The sequence below is a fragment of the Pantherophis guttatus genome, chromosome 15 (assembly GCF_059756535.1).
Source record: "Pantherophis guttatus breed Tessera chromosome 15, ASM5975653v1, whole genome shotgun sequence".
Lineage (NCBI taxonomy): Eukaryota > Metazoa > Chordata > Lepidosauria > Squamata > Colubridae > Pantherophis > Pantherophis guttatus.
The window spans coordinates 18,555,258-18,580,965 of NC_142077.1; the positions used below are offsets into that span (position 1 = coordinate 18,555,258).

Sequence of the window (25,708 nt, forward strand, 5' to 3'; positions counted from 1 at the left end):
ACCAGGTCTAGTCTGTTTGGGAAATAACTACATCTGGCCAACGGAATCCCTTTTTAGGTTAATTTTTCCATGTCAGTTTTCAGCTTTGGGGTCTCAATGCCTCTCCAACTGGGACATCCCGAAGCCAATTTTTTCCCTAGTTCATATCGCTGCCCCCCAGCCGCCCGGCCCCAGCCCCTTTCCCGAGACAAGGACCTTCGACATGGTGGATGAGGAGTTTGGTGACAGGTATGGAGGCTGCAGACACGGCAGGTATCAGCACGTCTGTCGTGTTTGGTTGAACCCCATTTCACTCATCTCCCCCCCTTAATTCTGCCTTAAAGGGGAGGGTCTCTCCCTCCTGAGGAGCCCAGGCGAGGGAGACCCTGCGATGCCCCCAGTGCTGCCACCCAATCCAGCCACTTTCCAGGGATGTTGAGCAGAGCCTCCATGATGTGGTCCAGACTCCCCAAGGATGCTGGCGGTTGCCATGGTGAGCTCCAGCCAATGAGCTCAGGAGGAGCCTCTGACATCACAAGCCAAGGCTCTGAATATCCACCAGCCAGCAGCCTTCACCTGGGGGCGGAGCTTATTCATGGATGAGCCAATCCGGAAGGGGCTTGGAGCCCCCAATTCGCTTCAGCCGGATCGGCTCCTTCTGAAGGGGGAACCGTCGGTCGCCTGGGGAGGTCGGGGAGCCCCGGATTCTGCCCCTTCTGTGGGGGTGGAGCCCAGATTGGGAATGTTGTCCCTTGGATCTGGAATCTGGTATTAGAGATCCAGGGGATCCAGGTTTTCCTCTTCATGCCCAGATGATGAAGGGGAGGTGAAAGGGAAATAGGCCTAAAAGATCAGATGTGATTCATTTGAAAAGGCCTTGTGAGAAGGTGCCTAAAGAAACATGGGATCCAATTTTGTACAGTCCCAAACAGTCCCTACAGGAAGTCCTCGATTTATAGCCATTCATTTTGCGACAGTTCCAAGTTCCACGGCCATTAAAAAAAAGCCGTCTATGATGGGTCCTCGCACTTACGACTAATGCAACTTTCCCTTGGACACATAGTCGCTATTTGGGTGCCTGGCAATCAACACAGACAAGTAAAGTCAGTGGGCGAAACGCCGTTTGTTTCGTGACTGCAGGATTCACTCAACAACCCTAGTGATTCGCTTAACAACTGTGGCAATAAACATGGTAAAATTCAGAGAAACTTCATCTAGCCACCGCCTAGCTTAGCAATGGCATTTCTGGTCCCAATTCTGGTCGTAAGTGGAGGACTAGCTGTAGGATGGAGCAGCAGTCTGATTTGGAAAAGCTTAAGCAGGGCTGGGAGACCTCCAGGAAATGCCAGGGGTAGGTTGAGAAGAAGGCAGTGGCCAACCTATCTTGCTATCAAGAAAAGATGGGGGCCCTTTAATGACTTTGAGCCAATAGTAAGTGACTCTGAGTTCTAGTCCCGCCTTAGGCATCAAAGGTAGCTGGGGGCTTTGAGCCAATCACCAGGAGGCCCCGATTTCAATTCCCAGGGCCCAGCTAGGACTTCAGGGCCAGACTCTATGCTGCCCCCTACAGGCAGTGAGTCTTACTGAACCCTGGCAAGAGGGAGGGGCTGTGATGGGGGAGGGGCTCTCTGTGTCCAGGAGTTTCTCTCCTTTGCTCTCGGATGGGGCTGCTCTACCCCAGAAAGACCCGGGTGGTGGTGGGTGGACTCAGGGCTGCTGCTGGAAGACGAGGCGGCAGTGGGGACCAGCAGGGCCTTTGCCCAAAATCCGCCCTGCCTTAACATTGACAATGGTTAAGACAACAGGCTAGGAAGCAAGAGATCCTGAGTTCAAGTCCTGCCTTAGCCCTGAAAGCCTGTTTGCTGACCTCTGGACAGACCCTCTCTTTCAGACAAGCCCACCTCACAGGGTGATTGTTGTGGGGAAAAGAGGAAGAGGAAGAAGAGTTGGAGATGTTCACCTCCTTTAGTTATTTGAAAAAATAATAAAACCTGGAAAAAGTCTAACAAAAATAAAAACTGTTTGCATGGAATCTGTCACGGTCTTGTGCAGATAAAGGAATTTCTCTTCTCAGAAGGAGGAAGAGTTATTTTTATCATCACTTGGACACAGACTGTGGCCTCCCACACACTCCCATACGGTGCCTTTATGTGGCAGTGGGATGGGATCAATCTCACAACCCTCACCCTATAGGGCTGCCCCATCTGTTGTCCCTGGTGGCAGATGGAAGATTGTGAATCCCACTCCTGACACCAGTTTCTGTGGAATAAACAGAGGAGCCAAAAAACCAATAATCCAGGCTCACTGCAGTTGTTATTTATTCAGTGTCCACTGGAGGAATTTCTCCCCAGAAAATAATGGGAGGAAATCTTACAGACAAAAGGATTTATTTATTTATTTATTTATTATTCAAACTTCTATACCGCCCTTCTCCTTTCGGACTCAGGGCGGTGAACAGCCAAAATAAAAACATTTATACATAAAGTTACAGTTAAAAATAGATTTAAAATAATTATGCACTCATATTTATACATTCCAGGAAAGGAGGAGAAAAGGACAATCATACATATGCATATTTCATTTAATAGATAATGTGAGTGTCACTGCGTTTTTGTATTTACCAGATGAGCTCTTATTTTTGGACTTTCAGACTTACCGTAGTTTGCCAAAACTCTTATCAGTAACTACTGTGCATGTCTACATTCCTTTCTTCTTCTCTAAAAACTTTTCTATGTTATCCAGCCAAGAGAGGTAGTCGGGAAAGCTTCCAAGATGTAACCTAATTTAGATAGTGAGATGTTCTTATTTCTTTACAAATAAATATGAGTTTTTCTTAGAAAATATACCTTTGGTTTATTTTTTTTAAAGTATACACAAGGAAAATGCCACGATTCACCTCTAACTCAGGCAATTACCCCAGGAAGGTAACGGGGCTGATTGCCGCTCTGACAATGAGCATGAATACTCAGAATTAGGGAGACTCAAGTTACCTCCCTGGCCTTGTATTGTTGCTACCCTCAAGAAAGAGTTATTGTGTAAACAAAAAGAAACATCTCAGTTGCGTTGCCAAAGCAGTTTGGGTGAAATGTACTGAGAAATGAGGGCATCAATGTTGCTCCATACGTTCCTTCTATAGTTCTGTCTTGCTAACATTCTTCCATTTCTCCAAGAAATTTGTCTCCTCACAATCTTCCACACACCCTTTATTTATTTCAAGAAAAAGAGTTGGCCCACTCATGCATGAAGAAGAGCTTGGACCATTTTCTATGTTTGGACTGTGGAAAATGTTAAAAGTTGAAATTCCTCAGTCTCACATTTACACATTTCTTCCGGCTGTAAGCTGCTCCTTTGTGAAGAATTCAATAATTTCCAAATTTGAAACATAGATATATGATTTTCTTTGACTCCTGCATACTATCTAAATGGAAAGAATATCTCCTTTCTAATAAAAGAACCGTTAACAATTCTTCCAATATCATAACGATGTTATATCTCATGTTTTTACATTTGTTCTGCCTGTGAGCTGCTCCTTTGTGTTGAGGTCTGGCCTCAGAAGGATAATGTAGCACTTGGGGATGAAGATGCAGCCCAGCAGACCAGCACTGGAGGCCAGGATGGAGAAGACCTGCACAGCCACCATGAATTTCCCTTTGGTGCTCAGGTAGGTGGGCACAAAAGTCACCCAGACACTGCAGAAGACCAGCATGCTGAAGGTGATCAGCTTGGCTTCGTTGAAGGCCCCAGGCAGGTTCCTGGCCAGGAAAGCCACCGTGAAGCAGATGGCAGCCAGGAAGCCCATGTAGCTGAGGGTGACGTAGAACATGACAACGGCCCCTTCGTTGCATTGCAGGATGATCTCTCCAGGCTGGGAGTGGAGGTCAGAGTCAGGGAAGGGGGGAGAAACTCCCAGCCAGATAGAGCAGATGATAATTTGGACTGCAGAACAAGAGAAGATGATGGAGTTGGCCAAGCTCTTCCCCAACCATCTCTTCACTCGGTTTCCTGGTTTTGTGGCCAGGAAGGCCAGCACCACCGTGATGGTTTTGGCCAAGAGAGAAGAAACGGCAACTGAGAAGATGATGCTGAAGACCGTTTGTCGGAGAAGGCAGGTGGCTTTCCTTGGTTGACCAATGTAGAGAAGAGGAGACAAGAAGCAAAGCAGGAGGGAGACCAGGAGGATGTAGGAGAGGTCCCGGTTGTTGGCTTTGACAATGGGAGTTTCTCGGTATTTAATAAAGATGATTAAAACAAGGCCTGAGTTTAGGAACAAGAGAAGGGCAAAAGAAACCAGGATAATGCCCAGAAGTTCTTCATAAGACAGGAAGGTTATAACTTTGGGGGTGCATTGGACTCTGGCCTCATTTGGATATTTATCATCTGGACACTTGGTGCATTTTTCAGTATCTAAGAAAGCAAAAAAAGCAATATTTCTTTAATATTCTGTCCTTTTATTTTACAGAAAATACCTTCTTTGGATAACACCTGATACCACAGGCATTTTCCAAGAAGTATTTCTTAATGATTTCATTAAACAGTCAGTCCTTTGAAATGGCATAAGGTCTCCTGCTTGAGCAGGGGGCTGGACTAGAAGACCTCCAAGGTTCCTTCCAGCTCTTTTCTGATTGATTGATTGATTGATTGATTGATTGATTGATTGATCTACATGACTGGCAGACAATTTGTGTAATGAGTTCCCCCCATAACTATCCACAGCACCACATTATGGCCCAGTGACACCTTCTCAGTGATCCATAAGGGAGGCCAATAAACAATGAATTGCAAGGTCTTTCAGAAGGTGGACCTGAAACAATTCATCAAGTTTCAAAGATCTCATATGTTCCTAGAAAGGTGAACTTAGCAGCACATATCCAGACTAAAAAGCAGAAGAGATATTTCCTCTGCTGTTAGTAAAGCTTGCCCAGTCTGCCTCCCCCTCCTCCCATCTCTTTCCCAGCCCCTCCTTCCAAGTCTTCTTGATTGACTTCCTTTTAGCTAAGAAATTGTGCAGGTTAAAAATTAAAAAATACAGCTGAGCTTAAATGTGTCTTTTAACTTCCACTTTCATGAAAATGTTCTGGATGGATCCAGGTCCACAAAGCCTCCCATTTTCCTCAGTGTGACCCACCTTCCTGAGTGGAGAAGGTCCCCTCCGGACAAGGAAGGCAGTCATAGCAGCAAACTGGCTCTCCTTCTCGAGCCCTCTTGACAAATCCAGGATGACAACTTTCCACACATTTGGACTGAGGCAGGGACTGAGCAGAAATACAAGGAAAGAAAAGAAAAGGTGTTAGGACTCTCCGTCCATGGAAAATGGAGGGACAAATGGATGGAGACAAGTAGCCTCTGGTCTTCACTGAGGTAAATATGAAACCTCTGACTACTTCTAAACAGATGCAGGAGGTAAAACAACTGGCAGGTTCTTCATGTAGTTCCTCCCTTTTGAGTTTGCAATTTAACACTGCAATAAAGGACTTTTCTATTTAATGTAGTCTAGAGAGATGGAATTTTAAAAAGATTTAAATATGATGATATATTCTTAATAAAACTGATAATAAAGTTTACTGTAAAAGATTTAGGAAATTTTATTCTATTAGGTTTTTTAATATGAAATTAAACTGTGATGAAGAAAAAATAGCTCAGACCAGTAAGATCTTGAAAGGGTTCCATAAAACAAGGCAAAGCCACTCCACTTAGGTCCCGTCTGTTGAAGAACTTCCATGAGATGACACCACCTGGCATGGGAGGTCAACCACCCTGGAGACTCTAGGCTTTGCCCACTTTAAATGGGACCTCAGGCTTTGGAAAACAGAGAAAAGACACCAATATTTCTCCCACCTTATTGAGCAACTTTAGTAGTGAAAGAGTATCTTGGTCGATAGAAAATCTCTGTCTTTTAAAATACGCCAGAGACTCTGTCTTGGGATATTCCTTGGGGAGAACCAAGGAGGCCTGAATGGCCAGATCTGCTGTTATCTCTCCATTTTGGTCCAAGTACAGTTTCCTCTCAGAAATATTCCAAAATTCATTCTTCTCCAGAAAGGGATGAAACTAGAATGGGAACATCCAGGAATTTGAAAAACAGAAAACTTTGTTTCTTTTCCCACATTGAATCTTCCTTTTACAATTGTCTAATCTCCAAATATGCTTAATTAGAATACAAATATTATCATTATTTTTATAAGTGAATGAAAAACTTTTGAGAAAAATGTGTCTATTATATACTGACAAAGCATAGAGAAAATATCATTGACACAACTGATCAATTATAGGGAACATTCTAGAGCAGATGACAAATAAAATGAACAGAGGAAAAAAAAGATGATTCACAAACTCTTTGAAAACAAGAGGTTGATTCCCAGAAAGCATGGGTTGATCAAGAAGAAAGTTGTCAGGCTAATCTTCTCCCTGGTCATCCTGATGGAAAACACCTCCAGATGGAGAGTGGCTGGCTCTGGAGAATTTGATTGCTGAAGAGGGAGCCGGGTTTAGAGAGGGGAGAGGCACTACCGATCAGTGCTTACTTCTTCATCAACTGATGGAAAAATACGTATCAAATAGACCTGCATCATTCTACGCCTGCTTCATAGATCTCAAGGCAGCCTTTGATACGGTTCCCAGGACTAAGCTATGGGAGAAGCTGGAAGCTGCCTCAATTGACCACAGGCTTCTTCATCTATTACCTGCCCTACATACTAAAACATCCCTCAAGGTGAGGTGTGATATGCAGGGGTCCCTCTCGAAGTCAGTTAAAACTCAAAAGGGGGTTAAATGGGGGCATTTTGGCCCCCCTGCTTTTCAACTTTTACATAACTGGCATGGTAAAATGGCTAAACAAACCAAATCACCCCCCCAAAAAATAGGTGACTGAAGCATCGCCCTCCTGCTCTATGCAGATGCCCCTGTGATCCTCTCCAGGACACCAGAAGGCCTGAAAAGAGCCTTGCGAGCCCTTCTCCAGTACTGTAATTACAATCAACTGGGCATAAATGATGAGAAAACAAAGATCAAAAAGGCCAAAACATTCTTTTTTTTTTTAATTTATAAACTTTATTAACAAATTAAAAAAAACACATAAAACACAATTGACAAAAACAAAGAAAAATACATTATACAATAAACAACTTCTGGCGGTGACGACATCGTGAGCTGGGTGAGGAAACGGCAGCTGCCGTCTCTGGAACCCCAACTTTCTTTGATAGAAGCTCTTTAGGAGCTTTTCTGATCCCGTAGAGATCGGGAAATAAGAGAGGAAGTCTTAAAGCCCCTGGACGCAGCGCTAGCGTCGGAGGGGAAATGGGACAAACCCCTCAAATCTATTGGAGAAGAAGTCCGCCCCTCGGGTGAACAGGAGCGATGGCGGCTGCCTAGAGTGAAGCTAATGAGAGAAAGCGGTTTCGAGTGGCAGAGCGAAGTGGAGAATCCTTAGAGGAGAGACGCGATGAAGAGAAACGTGGAGGAGAAGGGGCGTGATCTGATGAACCAACCTGCAGCGGCGATTGAGGAGAGGAGCACATAAACCAGGTCAGAACAGCAGTGAGAGGAAGTATAACCTCGTGGAGTGACTAAGTTGTTCTTTGAGAACGTGGGACTCTAAGACTCTAAAAAGCAGCCGAGCAGTGGTGGTATAAGCACGAAAGAAGAAGACAAATTAAAAGTAAAAGAACTCTAAAATTCAAGGTGAGTTGTTGAATGCTAAGTTGCCTATTGGTGCCATTGAAGATTGCAGTGATAAGATGGAAAGGGAGAGAAGTTGCTTTGAACAGAACGCGGGAGTAGCCATATTTAAGTCACTGAAGAGATTGGACTAAAGATTGGACTAAAAACGTTAAGTACGATCAAAAAGGGGGGAGTAACTTTTCTAGACTCTCTATCTGCCAATAAGTTGGACACATTGTATATATTGTATAGATAGCAAATTATCAGACATTGTAAAGTGATAACAGGAATACACATCACAACTTAAAACTTGCAGAATTTACAATTTATAATTGAAAACTTATTTACTTATTTATTAATCTATATATCAATTTATTCAAGTCATAAACTTTAAATATAGATTGTGTTATGATTTTATAGAATCTGAAAAAATAGGAAGGGGATTGAATGAAATTTAACTAAGATTTTTTGATTGGCATTGTAAAATAAGAGGTGAGAATTGATTGAATATTAATTAATTAATTAATTATTAATTAATTATTGATTTAGTAAAGTTGGCTGTTTAGTAAATGATCATTGGGGGATTAAAGTGTGATTAAAGTGTGATAGTTAATAAGAATAGAAGCAAACCTAGCTGCAGAAGTTAAAGAAACAGAGGATAGAAAATCAGCGCATAAAAATTATATGTTAGCCTGGGAAAATTTCTCTCGAGCATTAAAGATGTCAACAATATCCACTATAACGAAAACAGGGAAAAAACCAGCTGTAAATACTACAACGGTGGCAGCATCACCAATACAACAAAAAACATTAGATAGTATGGTAGTAAAAGAAAAGGAGAAAGAAAAAATGGAAATGACATTAAATACTATGCAAAGCATGTTTTCGATGATACAGGAAACGCTACTAAAAACACAAGAAAAGATGGCAGAGAACCAGGAAGAAATGAGATCACTACACAGAGAAATCAAAAATGAAATTGGAGAAGTTAGGGGAGATATTAAAAATATGAATGATAGAATTGGAGACATTCAACAATCAATAACCGGAACAAAGAATTAGGAAAGCAGAAGCTAAAATAGACTCAGTAGAGATGAAAGTAGAGAAAATGAAACAGAAAACAGCTCAAATAAATAATGAACTGTCCGACTCCTTAGCAACTCTCGACATGGAAAAAGCTTCATATTTTCTGCGGTTCCAAAATATATCAGAAGAGAAAGATGAAGATCTTGGTGAGAAAATGGCAGAGATAATAGCAGAAATAACAGAAAAAGACAAGCAGGATATACAGGGACAATTAGACGAAATCTACCATGTCCATACAAACTACATAAGAAGGCATCGGTTGGCAAGAGAAGTACATGTCAAATTCTCAAAAAGATCAATTAGGGACAAGGTATATATGAAATCCAGAGGAGGGACGTTGACATACAAAGGCAAGGAAATTATAATCCTAAAACAAATATCCCGAAGAATCAGGAATCAGAGTCAACAATACCAGTTCCTAACAAATCAGCTGAATAGACACAAAATAGCCTTCAGATGGCTAATACCGGAAGGGATTCTGGCTACGTGGGAAGATAAAAAATACAAAATAGATACACTAGAGAAAGCAAGAGAGTTTTATGATTCACACTTTAATCAGGAAGACGACCAAGACAATAAAGAGGAAATAGAAAGTAGAAGCCAAGAAGTTCAATTAGAAGCAATACAAGAGAAGGAAGTAAGGACAAGACAAGAAAAAGAAAGAGAGGAGAGAGAAGGTGTGAGGACGAAAACACGGATGGAGACAAGGAATACAAAAAAACAGCTACATTAGATAATGGAAGAGGCCCTGAAACTTTATTTGGTAAATATTAACGGCCTGAATGTATCCAAAAAAAAAAAAAAAAAGATCCCAAACTTTTACAAAACTACAAAAAATAGGAGCAGATGTGACATGTCTCCAGGAAGTACATATAAAAAAAAGACACCAAAAAATCTTAGAAAATTCCAAATTAGGGAAATTATATACATTGTTGGCCTCAAAAAAGAATAGGGGAGTGGCGGTATATGTTAAAGACTGGATCCTTTTGAAATAAAAATATGCAGACGAAGATGGCAGAACAGTCATGATTGAATTATTATTGGAAAATAGGAAAATACTGCTAGTAGTAATATATGCACCGAATCAAAACCAACATGAATTTTTAAGGGCATACACAATAAAATAGTTGAGCTGGAATACGAAGATATTCGTTTAATTGGCGATTATAATGCGATAGTAGATGTGAAAAAAGATGATAAAACGGGTAAAAAGAACAAGAAAAAAAAAGAGATTCTTCCTAAAGAATTCTTCGATATGACCAAAGAACTAAATTCGAGAGATGTTTGGAGGGAAACCCATGAAGACCAGAACCAATTTACTTTCTACTCGCACCCCCACCAATCCCGGTCCAGGATTGACATGGCGTGGATGACCACAAATATCAGAAATGGGGTGGAAAAAATAGAAATAGAAGCGAATCACTGGGCAGATCATAACCCAATACTGGTAAATTGGAAAGGAGTTAAAAGATTCAGAAGATGGACAATGAATCAAAGAAATTGCAAACAAGTAGATTTTTTTTTTTTTAATTTGATTTATATGCCGCCCTTCTCCGGAGACTCAGGGCGGCTTACAATGCATTAAGCAATTTAAAGAAATGCTAGAAAAAGAATTAGATCTGTTCTTTAAAATAAACAAGAAAGAGGATACCTCTATTCAGAATACATGGGACACTGCAAAAGTGTATATAAGGGGCTTGATTATAGTTTACAAAGGGAGAAAGAACAAAGAAAGAAAACAACAGTTAAATAAATTCCAGGAAGATTTAAAAAATATAGAACATGAACTCCAACAACATCCCCAAAATAAAAAGATAAAGGAAGAGTGGAAAGCAATAAAACACAATTTAAATTTGATGAACGAAAAAGAACTAGCACAGAAAATAAAAATGGCCAAGCAGAACTATTTCGAATTTGTGAACAAAACAGGAAGATGGCTGGCCTATAGACTGAAAAAGAACAGAGATAAAAGAATGATATACCAACTTAGAGATTCACAAGGGGAAATTCATTATAGCAGGAAAGGGGAAAAAGAAATCATCCAGACGTTCTATACTGATTTATACAAACAAGAAGAAGTAGAAGTAGAAAAGATAAAACAGTACATACAAGGATCGGATATGCCACCAATCACAGATGAACAATGAGAAGTATTAAATAAACCGATAACTATGTTGGAATTGGATACAGCACTGAAAAAACTAAAAAATAACAAAACCCCGGGACCTGATGGACTTCCGGGGGAATTATATAAGTCTGTGCAGGAAACAATAGGAGAGATTATGTTGGAGGTATACAATGAGGCCTTAGAGAAGGCAAAAATTCCATGGACCTGGACGGAGGCAATAATTACTATCATTCCTAAGGAAGACACTGACCCTCAATTAATCCAGAATTATAGACTGATATCTTTACTAAACACAGACTACAAAGTGTTCACCATAATTATAGCAGAAAGACTTTAAAAAGTATTGAACAATTACATACATTTGGACCAAAATGGATTTCTACCAGGCCGCCATATTAGGAATAACATGAGAGTGATAATAAACGCGCTTGAATACTATGAAGCCCACCCGGAGAAACAATCTGCGCTGGTTTTCCTTGATGCCCAAAAAGCATTCGATAATTTAAATTGGAAATTCCTAAAAGAACAGTTAAAGAATATGCAATTGGGGCCAAATTTGGAAAATATTATAGGGAAAATATATACAAAACAAACAGCGAAGGTAATTGTGAATGACTGACCAATTTGACATAACAAAAGGGGTCAGACAAGGCTGTCCGCTTTCCCCTCTATTGTATATCTTATCTTTGGAGATCTTGTTAAAAAAAATTAGGGAGGACCAAGAAATTAAAGGATTAAAAGTGAGACGAGAAGAATACAAGACCCAGACTTTTGCCGATGATCTCGTACTCATAGCAGAAGAACCACTAGAAGTAATACCAAAACTCCTTAAGAAAATAGAAGACTATGGAGAGGTGGCCGGGTTAAAGATAAATAGAAATAAATCAAAATTACTAGTTAAAAATCTGACAAAAATTCAGGAGACAGATTTGGAAAAAAGTATACAAATTCAAGTGACTAATAAAATTAAATATTTAGGTATTTGGCTGTAACCAAGAATATCCTCTATAAAAGAAAATAATTATGATAAACTAATAACACAGATAAAAAAAGATTTGGATAATTGGAAAAGTTTACAAATCTCATTTATGGGAAGAATTTCCACTATCAAAATGAATGTATTACCAAAATTGTATTTGTTCCAGGTGGCGCCAATTAAATTAGAAAAAAACTTTTTTGCGAGCTTAAACAAGTTAATTTCTAAATTTATTTGGCAGGGAAAGCGCCCACGAATAAAACTAAAATTACTCCAAGACTCTAAGGAAAGAAGAGGAACAGCACTTCTGGATTGGGAACTTTACCACCAAGCGGCAGGACTAGCATGGGTTAAAGATTGGATGGAGTTGAGTAACAGTAGAATATTAACCATTGAAGGCCATGATCTACAAATGGGCTGGCATTCCTTTTTATGGGGCCAAAACTTGATTCATGGTATCTAAATGGCCACAAAATAGAGCAGGGAAGCACCTTCAAATCCCTGGGGGTGGCCATTCAGGCCAAGGGTTCAAGAAAGATGCAGCTGCCCAGGGCCAAAGATCAGCCAGCACCATTCTTCATTGTTTCCGCACAAAGGGAGGCTACTATGTCCCTGCTGCTCTTAAGCTTTTTGTGCCCAAGTCGCTAGCACAGCTCCTTTATGGGACGTTGCTCAGACCGTCAGCTTCATGTTTTACATCATTAGAAGTAGTTCAATCCAAATTCACCAGATCAATTCTCCAGGTGCCACGTTGTGTCTCAAATGCACTTCTGCGCCTGGAGACAGGATTGACAGAAGCCGAAGGAAGAATCCGTGTAGCTGTTGTGGCCCACCAGAGGCCAGTGGAGCTGGCAGCAGATTCGGACAGTGAGGAGGTTGGGGAGGGACATGGGCCAGTCCTGGAGTCTGGGGGAGGCTCTGATGAGGGCTCTGTGGTAGTGCGCACACATTTGTGAACCGGTAAGGAAGGTAAGTGAATTTCACCCCTGGATTCTCCCCTCTTCTCTGATCTTTCCCTAGGCAGCCTCTCTTCTCCTCATCCCAAAAGTCATTCTCACCCATCATTGCACTTCCTAAATGGATTATGGGAACTCTGGTGATATCACTGGATTTCAGTAACAGACTCAGAAACAATTGTGTGATTAGAAAACTGAGGGGTGGATGGTATGATAACTAAGTGGATAAAAACTGTCTTCAAAGTGATACTCAAATAATTTTTAATCTTTTTAAATTTTTCTTATGACACCTGAAGGTTATGTTTGTTTACTTGATTGATTAGTCCATGGGCCAAATCAAAGTGCAGAGTTCCAAACACAAATTATGACTAAAATCTGATAAAAACAATTTAAAATGAGATTGGAATAGAATACAATAATATATGGATAAATAAAATATGATAAAATGATATTTCAATATCACCCCTTCAGTCTACCCCAATCAGTCCCACAAATGCCGATCTCAACCGAGCCATTTTGCTCAAGTACTGAGCTGTATTAAATGTTGTTTTCAAATTCTGGCTGCAGATAAGGTGAGTCGTTTTGATATGGGATTCCCAATGGGTCCTTCCTTTGGTCTATGGACCAAGGTACCTGCCTCTCACCCTCTTATGCAGGCAGCTATCAAATAGGATGTGAGCCAGGTCTTCTGCCTCTGCCACTCTGCCAATGCAGAGACCTCCATTATAAGGTCTAGAGTGGCATCTCCCATATCTGACCATTGTGTCCAGCTGTTTGAATCTCACTCGCGTAAATCTCTCCCTAAGATGTTTTGGCAGTTGTAACTTTAAATAGTTGTCTAGTTGAAAAGTAGGTTTGTATTTGCTCAGCCATTTCAACTTACCCACCTTACTAAGAATAGCCATGTCATTTTGTGCTTCTACGTCCTTAATTCTTTGGGCAGCTGTTTTTTTGAATCGTTCTCCTGTTACGCAAGAGACAAGAAGGCCACAGCTACTTCCACAATTAATCAGTTTAGTGATCCAAGAGGTTTGTGATTGTGAGTTTATCTGCTCTAGTAAGCATAACTTGGGGAGTCTATCAGTCTCCATTTCATTGACTTTGTGCCAGTGGTTAAATGCTTTGATCTTGGATAGTGGATGAATTGTATACATTCCCAATTCAGCTCTAACTGCTGCAGCAGATGTCCTTAGATCTACCCCCACAATACAGCTCAGGTGCTGGGACTGTGTTTGTTCTAGAACTGTGGTTGAGTAGAAATACCAAACTTCTGCTCCATACAAGAGCATAGGGGGAACCTCTATTTACATTAATTAATGGGCCAGGGACTGAAGGTTAGGGATAACTTTTTGCTATTGGACATCAATTTTTCTATCTTATCATTAATATGGTCAAGTTGATAAATCCTCTTCACGCAAGATTTGATCTAAGATGTAGATCCTAGAGTAAGATAATTTGATGTCATTTAATTTAAATATTATATAAAGTTTTTCTACTTAAAAACCTTATTTGAAACTTAATTTAAAAAGTTTGATAAAATAACAATGGTTTTAAATCAACTTAAAGGCGATAATCACAAGCAAGCAACGATTGTTGAATAAGATGGATTGGATGGATGGACTGGAACTGAATTTGCTGCTGGCATCCCTGAAGAAGGAGTCTGGTTTGAAGGCAGGCTGCTTGGAGATGGCTGGAGAGGCCATGGACCCCGAAGACTCAAAGTGGGCAGAACGGATGACTGAAGAAATGGATTCTTTCAAGAAGATTGAGGGAGATTGGGGAATGAACTTGTCATATTTAACTGGAAAACAAATCTTAAGAGTCATCGTGTTTCAATTTACAGGAGGTCCTGTGACTTTGGGGAATGAAAAACAGTTGCTGGGAAAGATCCTAATTGAAGTTTTAAGGAAATGAATTATTATTAAGAATCAAACAAAGATATTGAATCGTGAACAGATTCAGGATGGATCAGAGATAATGATTGTGGTGGTTTGTGGTTCATTAGAAGCCCCTGCAAATTGTCTAAGAGTTAAATATAATAACAAATATCAGACAGTTTTGAAGTTTTGAAATTTAATTTTTTTTGTTTTTTGATTGCCTGTTAACTACATTTTTCATATACAGCAGACAGATGACAAGTCAAGTGGTTGCAAATATATCGGTAGAAATTTATAATTGTGGGCCTATTTTTCAAGGGGGAGAAATGTACATCTGTCAGTATTCAACTGGGGAACAATATATGTGTATGTGGTTTTATCTGTTTTTAATGCACATTTTTTTAAAAAAAATGTTTCATCTAATTTTGTTTTGACTTTGTAATAGTTTTATTTTTGGAAGTTTGTATTTTAACTTTTTGAATAAAATAAAATTTAATGAGAGGAATATCAAGTTTCCAGAAACAATATTTATCATCAGCACACACAGAAGGGTGCATATCTAAAAAGCAGTAGAAAAATATCTGATTTTTAGCAACTAGGACTTGACTAACAATAGAGTCTCATATAAGAACATGAATGATGGACTCGAAGAAAGATGAGGGACACCAAACTTCAAATGTATGTTTGTGAAAATGATCTCAAAATCGTAGTTACCATGTTTTTCGGAATATAAGATGCACCAGAGTATAAGAAGCTGAGGTGAGGAAAAGAAAACAAAGAAATCTCCCTCTGCCTCTGAGCAATTTTGCCTCGTTGCAGCAAAAAGCCTGCTTTACTTTCATTTTCATTTTCAGCATAGCTTGATTAGCACAAGGAAAAAAAAATCTGCTCCAGCAATTTACCTCTTTGCAGCAAGCAGCAGAGCCCTGCACAAAACAGCTGAGAGCAAATGAGCTAAGTATTGGGAGGCTGATCCAATCAACTTGTGCTAATTAGGCTGTGCTGAAGCTGAAAGGAGCTATTTTTTCTTGCTATTTGCTTGCAAGGAGGCAGAGGCCAAAGGGTGGGGGCCAGTGGGTCAGCAGGGCTACATTTGGTGTATAAGATGCACCTAAATTTTCACCCCCTCTTAGGGGGGAAAAAGGTGCATCTTATACTCCAAAAAATACAGTAACTGGAAACAGAATCTGAGTCAGCAGGGAGATGTTCACGGAAAGAAGGCAAATGCAGCCATAAGAATCTCAGGAAGTGAACGTTCTGGTTTGGGGAGACCCCAACTCAAGGACCAGGTCCCCTTGCAGGCACCAAGCCTGGAGGAGAATTTGCTGTTTTAGAGCTGAGCCAGTAAAGCAGAGAAGTTCAGTCTCCTCTTCATGGATTGTCAGAATGCAAAGACTGAGCAGCCATCAGTCAGAGAAGCTTTAACTGGGATTCCTATAGAGAGGAGGGGTTCAGCTAGATGGTCTCAGGGTCTCCTTCAAATTTATAAAGGTTGTCATGCCACAACGTAACTATTGTGCAGTTGTTGCTGTAGCCCCACCTAGTGGCCGGGGGCAGATAAGCCTAACTGTATGGTCTGAAGCCAGACTCCCTTTTCTCTCAGCCTTTGGAGGAGACGGAAGCAGCCGGTTTGACCGAGACACCTGGTCATCCGGAGGCCTCCGTCCCTCACACGGAGCATCGCTGGAGAGGTTCCAGCTGCTTCTTTGTTGGCTGATAGTTAATGCTGCCTATCTCCTATTTATATTTGATTCTCACTCTTTGCATCTCCTCAGTTTCTCCGTGCCCTTTTCTCCCAATGAAACACCCAGATCCACCCCAGGCTCCCTTTCACTGGAGGAGAATAGGGGGGTTTAGCTGCCTGTTGAGCTGCACACAGACCCACCTGCAGTGGGGACGGAACAAAGGGGAAATTCCACCATCCTCATCACAAACCCACAAATACAGGAATTCATTTAAGAAAGAATACAGCATTTTCAAATAAGTGTGTAATATAAAAATGCCATGTTATCTACTCTTTGGAACTATTATTCCCTGAGTAATTGAATTGGACAGATCTGTTGAGATGGTTCCCCTCCTTCTCTTCTAGATTCCTCCTTCAAAGGATCTAAGATTAATGGATCCATATCGGAACCCGATAGGAGCCTTGGTAGTACAGTGGTTTAATGCACCCTGTTATTAACACAGCTGCCTGCAATTTCTGTAGGTTCGAATCTCTCCAAGGCTCAAGGTTGACTCAGCCTTCCATCCTTTCTAAGGTAGGTTAAATGAGGACCCAGTTTGTGGGGGCAATAAGCTGACTTTGTATAAATATACAAAAAGTATGAAGGGTATTGCTTAACGCATTGTAAGCCGCCCTGAGTCTCTGGAGAAGGGCGGCATATAAATCAAATAAAAAAAAAAACAAAACCCATACCTGCCACGGCTGCAGCGTTGGAGACCCCAAAGTCTTTTCTCCCCCCTTCCTTCCCCTCCTCAATCTGGAGGAATAAGCGGCATTTAAGGCCTGGGCCAGAGTCTTCATCATACTGTAATGATGGTAGTAATTTGGGCCCCACATCTTGTTCCTTTTCTCCTGGGACTCCAGTGGGGCTTTCTGGGTGCATCTTCTGCGTCCTTTGACAGAAAAGACGTTCTTTGAAAGAGAACAGCGGAAATAATAATCTTGAAACTTTCCTTCCACAAAGAAACGGGGTTCAAAGGCAGAATCTTTTGGCCTTTCTTTTGCCAGATAACCAAAGTTCCAAATACTATGGATGTATTTGAGAAGTCTGCGTTTGTTCATTTTATACCCTATCAAATTTGTGAGGATCCAGACTTTCCCTTCAATGGGTCCTGGCAGACGCATAAATGTTAAATGGAAAGGAAGAATTCTGCCCCAAATGGAATCCATTTCCATGAAGTGAACAAAGACGTTGATTTGTCTCCACTTAGAGAGGGAATCCCTGAGGTATGCTGTGTATCCAGTTGTTGAGAAACGTTGTGATATAACCACACAAATTCCATTCCTGACAAGCACAGGAGTAACAATCCTCATGAAATTCTCTCCCTTCTCTGTGTCAGAAGCAAAGAGACCAATCAGGGTCCATCTGAAATGGAGGAGCAGGTGGACAATTGCTGGGTACTGGAATCCTTCTTTGGGGAGAATATGGTGGAAAAAGGGGAATTGACTTTTATCACTCAGAGCCTCTGAAGCAATGTCATGACTGATCTGAAAAAGCAATGAAGAATGCTGTGTTACATTTCTGATCAGATCAAGTCCAAAATATTAGATTTTAATAAATCCAACCTGGTTCTCATGAGTCTGTCAGTTTCCATAGATTAAATTTTATGCCAATGCCCATATTTTCTATTTGTAGACAAAGCAGAAACTGTGTAAATTCCCAAATCAGCTCTGAGGGCAGCAGCTGGAGTCCTTTTACCCACCCCAAGATCCTCCTCAGAGGCTGAGATTGGGTTGGTTCTGCTGGTGGTTTCTCTCTGAAGCCCCAAACATCAGATTGATGTAAGAACATGGGGGAAAACTGGGCCTCCCACAGTTGATTAATCTCAACATGAACATAATGGGGTAAAATATTGAGATTTTTGCTAATATGGAGAAAAGCAGCTCTTGAATTCCACAGAGAAGACATGATTGCATCTATTGCTCATCCACCACCACCCACCCCTCACTTTACCAGAAGGAGAAACACACACACAAACCTGCGGGACTTTGTAGGTGCCTCTTAATGTTGACGTTTGGATGGAGATCTCTCTCTTCTCTCCATCAAGAAGAGCCAGGAGGTTCTCCTTCCTTCCACAGCTGTAGTTGGGGACATTGGCTTCTCCAGTGGAGAGCATGTCCAGCAAGGCATCTGAAGTGTGGAAAGTGCTCCCATAGTTGTTATGGATGTTGTAGCCAAGTGTGAGATTGTGCAAGAGATGGGAATTCTTGTTGGCCAGTTGAATGTTGAAAATGAATAGTAAGCAAGAAAAAAATTCGTAAGAAGTCCTATTGAAAAAAAGTTATTATAATCAACAGCCACAACAAATACTTTTGTTATATATAATATATATAATCCTCCACAAGCCTACTGAGCCTTAAACCAACATTGATCCAAAAGCAAAGATCAATTACACAAATATGGGAATGGGCTGAGGTACGGCAACTACAACTGATTCCACCACTACTTTAAATAAAATCCATTATTCAAGTGATAAATTAAGGATTGAACTGAGGGAGGAAAATAATCTGCAGGCCTTTCAGCATTTTTTCAGACCCCTTTTTGAGTCTCTTTCACAAAATCGGACCAAAGAGAGAAGGCATGGAAATCAAAATCATTCAGGAAATTGGACATATTCCCCAATATAGGAATAAATGAAGAAAAAAAAAAACAGAAAAGAAGGAGAGTGTTAGAATGGAGGGAGTGCAACTCCATCACCCTGAGTGACTTACGGATCACGGAAAACAAACTGAACAGAAGGAGCTACGTTGAAAAGCAACTTTGTATGTAATCTTTCCCTTCCACTGGTGAATATACCAATGAGATGGTCTCCTGGTCTGTAGTAGCTCTGTGGTTGTTTTCCATTCTGGTTCTCCAAACTCAGCTGGCATTTCATTCTCAGCTTCCCAGAGACTGAATGGGACAAAAGCAGCATCAGAGGCAGAAGCAGGAGGTCCATAATTCATGGATCAATCAGTCAATCTCTTTCCTATTTCTAAAGAAGATTTAGAAGAATCAAAGGACTCTCACAAGGTGGAACATCCAGTTGCTTTCCTTCTTCAAACACAGAGAAACACTCAGCTTCACCTGGAAAGGAGAGAGACATACATTCAAGAGCACAGACTCTGCCTGTCCCAAAACTCCATATTTCTGTGCCCAAAGTCTCTCCTGGAGGATTCAGCCAAAGAGCAGAGCTGAAACTTTTATCATAATTCTCCCTCTCAGGAGGAATCCCTGGATAATTCAAGTAGTTCTTGGACTTGGAGATTGTTGGGAAATTCTCTGGAGGGAAATGAAAGGGAAATAATCCCCATGTGATTCATAATAACAGGGGCAGAGATAGAATTAAATCCATCATCTAGAATTGAGAGGTTTGGGATCCATGCTTCAAATTGGCCCCAGAGGGAATATACAACACCTGCGGCTGAAGAAACAAATAAATCTGATATTTGTTTGCATAGTGATGAAAGACAAAACTCCAGGGGCCAGTTAATGCTGGAGCCTTCCACAGATCTGAAATAGCTGCCAGCTGAGTTGGAACCAAAATTTACTTTATTTTGAAAGCTAATGCTCAAGGGTATCGCACAAAAGGGCTGATACAATAGTGTGGCCAGACTCCAAGAACTTTAGTAAAAAAAAAAAAAAAACCTAACTAGAAAAAAAACAAGTGAAAAGAGATGAAGAGATTAAACTTTAATGAAAAAGTAGTTATCAGAACTTTGCATAGTTGAAAAAACACACAGACAGACAAGGATTTCCGGTTGATGCCACGGCGATTCAGTTGGGGAAATGGCGGGGCTCTCACGAACCCCGCAAAAACCCCGACTGTCGAGCCACCGCCGACAGGTCTGTGGATTGACCCTGTCCTGTAGAGACAGGGGGAAAGAGAGGGACCCCTTGGATGGCCGAGAGGAACGGGCAGGTTCCTCGGGGCCGGAGGCAGCCCTCTGAGTCAGTGGTGAGGGAATGGCAGCCGTGGCGGATGCCTTGAAGCCGGGGCCAACTGGAGAAGCATCGTGCTGGAGGAAGAAGGAAGAGAAAGAGCGAAGTGTTCAGAAGCCGGGTAAGAGAGACCCAACCCAGGTGGGAACAGCGCTTAAATAATGGATATTTACAAGTGTGCCCCTAGCCTTAATTAGCGGCTATAGACTATCGGGGCAAGAAGATTTAGTAAAATACTTTACAGAAGGAAAAGACCCATTAATGAATCATTGCTATTACCAATTTGGAATGATCGGGTGTTTTTTTTGGAAAGCTACAAAACTTTGAAAATCTTTCTTTTTCAAATGGGAATGGATTATCTTTGAAGAGAGAAAGAGGAAAGAGGCGATAAACAGGAACTTTTTAAAACAAGGGGAAAAGACAAGCAGATAACTATACAATAGACAGAATGGAGATGCCGTGACTCAGTCATGGCAGTCATGGAGTCGAAGCAGAGCCAATTTATGAGAGTTTTTATTCTATAATGGACTTCAGTAGGCAAGAAACAGACCAGCATTTATAATACAACAGCATCTATTGACTTAAAACTGGAACTGAGGAACTGCAGGCAAATCCCTGTAATTGATACTCTGGGACCACACAGGGCCTCAACCAATCACAAGCCTTGAAAAAGCCCCATTAAGCTATTAGAAATGGTGTCTGCATTTAAAAACCCAGGCAGAGAATTTCTCCCCTTTCTCTGCCCTTAAATACCATCAAACGAGACTGCTGCTCAGGTCTGGACCTGAGCAGCAAAAACATAGGGAGCTGACAGAGGGATGTTTCCACAACAACAGCAACACACACACAACCCGCCCCCCCAGCATCTCAACACAAAGGGAATCAAACTGGAGGCTGAGCAAGAGTTGCATCAGTGAGTCTTGCTCAGTCCTCTAGCTTAGCTGAGCTTCCATAGGAAGAGGCAGTCTTCCTCTTCCTATGAGAGATGATGGGGGGGGCGGTTCCTTCACATTTGGGGTTGAGGGGCGGAGAATTGGAAGGAGCCGGGTCGTACAGTCATTCCAAGCAAGAGAGATGCGAGTTTCAAGGAAGGAAATCGTGTTTTTTCTCCCATAAAGTGAAGCTGCGCCTTTCCCGAGAGAGCCGAGCGGAGGATTTCCCCGGGAAAGTGGGGTGAGCCTGGGGAGACGGTAGGAGGGATCCCTGCAGATCCTCTCCGCCTCTTCCTGATTTAGCTTCCTTTTGGATTGGGGGGTGTCTGTGACCCCCAAGTCCTCACTAGCTGTGGGGCTTCCCCTCCCCCCTTGGGATCCAGTGCAGGAACTCTTCCTTCGGCAGCCTCTTCCTCTGGGAAATGAAATGGGCGTCTGGGTCAGAGGCTTCCAGACAGGGGTGAAATGGGAATTTTGAGCAGTTTGGAGAACCGGCAAAGTCCACCTCTGCCTGGCCCCAGAGTGGGGAGGGAATGGGGATTTTGCAGTATCCTTTCCCCAGGAGTGGGGTGGGAATGGAGATTTTGCAGTATCCTTCCCCTGCTGCGCCCACCGAGCCATACCACGCCCACCGACCCACGCCCACAGAACCGGTAGTAAAAAAAAATGAATTTCACCACTGCTTCCAGCCCCAGAGGAGGAATCCCCGGTTCTGCATTGTGGGGAGGAAGCGTTGATCTCGGACTTTGGGGGTTGGAAGGGCCAGAACCAGTGGCAGCACCAATGGGAATTCTCCCTGCTTGAGCGTCATCGGTCTCCGGGCAGAGTCCTTGGGGGCTTCACCTGAAGGAGGGGAGAGAGAAGCGGAGAAAGTGGGAGAGGGGATTTTGGCCTGAGGAACCGCATGGAACTCTCTCCTGCATTGGGTGAAGTCAAGGGAAAGTCTGCCCGGAGACCGATGACTCTCAAGAAGGGAGAATTCCCATTGGTCCCCCTGTTCTTTCTGGATCCTCCCAATTCTGAAGTTGGAGGCAGCCCCATTCTGGGCTAGGCAGCCTTTCTGCGATCCCTTCGCGGAGAGGGGGAACCGGCGGGAAGTTCCACTGCCTGAGCCAAAAGGATGTACAGGAGCTTGAGACAGATCGTTTTCTCAAGGGGGGGAGAGGGGGCTCCATTTTTAAAAGCCTATGGGAACCTGCATAGCAATAATAGCCTGCCCTCTCGTGGCCACTTGGAATGTGGCAGGCTTTAAGTTTAAGGTAAGTAAAAGGAATGGGGGTACAGAAGGGGGAAACGGGAGATGGAGTTGGGCTCTGAACCCTCTTATCTCACTGGAGGCAAAACGGGGTGCAAAGCCCATCAAGGTAAATGAAACCCTTTGCTTTAAAAGTCTTATGGAATGGAAATGGCCTGCCACCTGCTGGCCACCTGGAATATGGCAGGTGATGTAAAGAAACAGATATGATAATAAAAAAAGCTGTAAGCATAGCATGGCTAATTATGAGAAATGCTGCGTGATATTCTTTCCTGATGCTCCATCAAGTCCTTGTGTATGTTGAGACCTTATCAAACTAAGAGACTGAGCAGAAGAGATCTCAAAAACACAGAGAGTGACAATTATGGGGAGAAGCAACTTCTCCGTTTGGGATCCTGAGCTTCGTCTGGGAGAAGAGAGGCTGGAGAAAAGCATGGGAGCGAAAGTCACAGATAAACTGCTGGGGACTCTGTTCTACGGTAGTTGTGGTCCTTCCTGCCAGGACACTTTAATGTCAGCATTCCGAGTAATTCATCTGCCAAAAGCAGAAATTCAAGGCAGGTAGCTTCCTCAAAGAACATGTTTATTGGATACATCCTTTCGGCACAGCCAGTGAAAACCAACTCTAAATGTTGCTGGGGATTTTTGCCTAATTAAAGGAACAAATGTTTCCCTCCCCAGATGCCACCAGTCACATTGTCCAATGTAAGTAGCTGGCAGGCTGCTTGGTCACTCCTCCCCTCCTTCAACTGCCACCGGTTAGAATGACCTTGGTTCCCACAAGAAAACTTTTTGTTTTGACTGCAGTCAGTCGATCTACTTCCCCTTCCCTTCCCCCTTTCAGAGTTCGTGGCAACTATGAGGCAGCAAAAGATGGCTTCAGCCAGGCTCGCTTCAGAGTTGACACGCAGCTTCCGAGATCTGCAAGTGGGCATCACACACCATCTAGAGCAGTAGCTCTCAACCTTCCTAATGCTACGACCCTTTAATATAGTTCCTCATGTTGTGGTGACCTCCAACAATAAAATTATTCCTAAAACCATTGAAAATATGTGTTTTCTGATGGTCTTAGGCGACCCCTGTGAAAGGGTCGTTTGACCCCCAAAGGGGTCCCGACCCACAGGTTGAGAACCATTGATCTAGAGGCTACCATGTGAGGACAAGTCATGCATTGCAAAGTCTGCTTGCAGCTGGGAGACACTTCTAATTAATCTACCGGATCCGCTGCATGGATTGCCCGTGACATGTAGGAGAGACAGGGAGGAAGCTAACCACCAAAATTGCAAGTACACCAAGGAAGCAGTCAGATGAGGAGACCTGAACTTAATGGTAGCCTCACTTTGCAATGAATGAGAACATGCATTCAATTCCGCAGCAACTAAGATTGTTGGTGGAGTAAGTACAAAAATAGCCAGGGAAATGATTGAAGCCTGGGAAATGGGCGCTTTGTCAGTCAACAGGAGTGCTGATTTACCACCAATTTATCAGGTACTTAGGAACTAAGGAATCAGCAGCCAACGACTTAATAGTTGGCCATCAACACCCGAATCAACCAATGAAAAGCCACATGCAACCAGGCACCACATAAATACTATGAATGGGAGAGGCCAGAGCAGAGATTCTGGTAGAGAGACGTTCCCTGAGGATGAGTTAACCCTCGGAAGGAAACTCAGAAACTCTGATCCCGGTGATCGACCCAGATTGGATCCTGCAATCTGAAATCTTTTAGGGATGGGAAATACGACCATAAGTAGAATACTGTGGAAGTGTCCAGGGTCAGCTCAAGTCCATGAAAATTTACTCATTTCTCACTTTTACTCTTTCTAATATACCCCATAAATGGTTGAAACATCGTTTTCTTAAGGAGAAACTGCTGATGGTTACAGCAGAAATACAAAAACTGAATTGCTAAACACACAGACACAAAACACACAGTTATGTTTCATATTTTTTTAATTTAAGAAAAAGTTTCACATTTCAAGAGAAAAAAGCAAGGAGGCCAATTTCTCTCTGTGCTTCCTAATTTACAGGAAGACCATGGAAATTTCAAGGCTGAGGTCAGAAAAAGAGGAGCTCTCCAGCTGAAGAACAAGGAGCTTACGATGAACAATGTCCAACTCATTGCAGAAAAGGAGGAGCTCTGCAAAGGTTTGGAAGAGAAACTGAGCAAGGGAGCAATTTAAAATGAAGATTAACAACAGCAGAGATGCAAGCCCATCCTCCCTTGCCCAGAATATCTTCTCCTCCACCATTGGCCCTTTGCCTTGCTTTTTGGGTGAACTGGGGGGGGGGGTGGAGAGGATGAAGGGCAGCAGGAAGTCTCCCTTCTAGAGGAAGCCCAGAGATGTCCTCACCCACCCCAAAACCTATCTCCCTCCCTTTCCCGTATATCTCTCTTCCCCTCCTCCTGCCCCTTCTCTCCCACTCCGTCCCCGTCCCCCTCCTCCCCCCCTTTGCCCTCCTCCCTTCCCCCTCCCCACCCCTTCGTCATCATCCTCTGCCTCAGCAACATCCAGCCCTCCCTGAAAAGAGCAGGAGAAGTGCAGAATAACATCGTCTCCTTGCTCAACTTCTACACAAAAGAGAGGTCAACAACGTCGTTGTATTGTTGTATTGTTGCATTGTTGCATTGTTGTTTATATGTTTGTTTCTATTTCTTTTTAATCAATAAAAAATTTTAAAAATTAAAAAAAAAGTAAAAACTGGAAAAGTCTGGCTCTAAGAGGATCATGATCATCTGAAGCGTAAAAAAACTCACACAGCCTGTAATTCCCTGAGTAATGGCCGAATCAGATACCTCTAGATGGCAGGACCCAACTTTCCTTCCCAATATAAATGGACCTTCTGTGCAGCACAAGATTCCAAGAGTCTTTCAAAGGAAGGTCAAACTGGCCTTGAACTGAGCCGCTCCCTGCTCACCCACCCCAAAACCTATCTTCCGATTTTCCAAATGAAAATGTTCATGCTAGGACTTTCCCTTCTAGGTGCCAATCATTATTATAATATGACAGGCAGCTTTCTCAGCACATGTCATAAGACGTTGGCTGGGCTGTCCTGGCTCATTCTCAACTGCTACACTGAAGAAATGGCTGGAAACTTTTTTTATAGACTCAACAAAAAAGTCCAGCGGAGAAACAGAGGTAGGAGGCAATTAAAAGACAGAGTTATTATCTACTTAAGTTTAGCAGCAAGTGTGAAGAGATTAGATGCCAGAAATA

At 42.3% G+C, this 25,708-nt stretch overlaps 1 protein-coding gene and 1 long non-coding RNA gene across 2 annotated transcripts; both read right to left on the reverse strand.

The window, feature by feature from the left end:
* Nucleotides 1-618: 618 nt before the first annotated feature.
* On the reverse strand, nt 619-17,596 carry LOC148112040 (vomeronasal type-2 receptor 26-like). The gene is made up of 4 exons (XM_087878856.1): nt 17,075-17,596; nt 5,105-5,231; nt 3,749-4,383; nt 619-744 (listed from the first exon to the last, which is right to left on the reverse strand). Exons 1-4 carry the CDS (start codon nt 17,555-17,557, stop codon nt 619-621), a joined length of 1,371 nt encoding a protein of 456 aa, XP_087734982.1. The 5' UTR covers nt 17,558-17,596.
* An 84-nt stretch (nt 17,597-17,680) lies between these two features.
* On the reverse strand, nt 17,681-19,169 carry LOC148112041 (uncharacterized). Its single transcript, XR_015729939.1, has 3 exons — nt 19,094-19,169; nt 18,361-18,649; nt 17,681-17,869 (listed from the first exon to the last, which is right to left on the reverse strand). It is a non-coding gene; the product is annotated as an uncharacterized LOC148112041 (long non-coding RNA).
* Nucleotides 19,170-25,708: the final 6,539 nt, after the last annotated feature.

Bases quoted from the DNA above. Each gene is read 5' to 3' on its own strand.
- LOC148112040 (XM_087878856.1), bottom strand. From the start codon at position 17,557: ATGGAAATGGATTCCATTTGGGGCAGAATTCTTCCTTTCCATTTAACA. The intron at 4,384-5,104 runs GTGGGTCACACT...TTGCTTTCTTAG, and splicing joins GACCTTCTCCACTCAGGAAG to ATACTGAAAAATGCACCAAG. The intron at 745-3,748 runs GTGGCTTTCCTG...CTCTAATACCAG, and splicing joins TGGCTGCCATCTGCTTCACG to ATTCCAGATCCAAGGGACAA.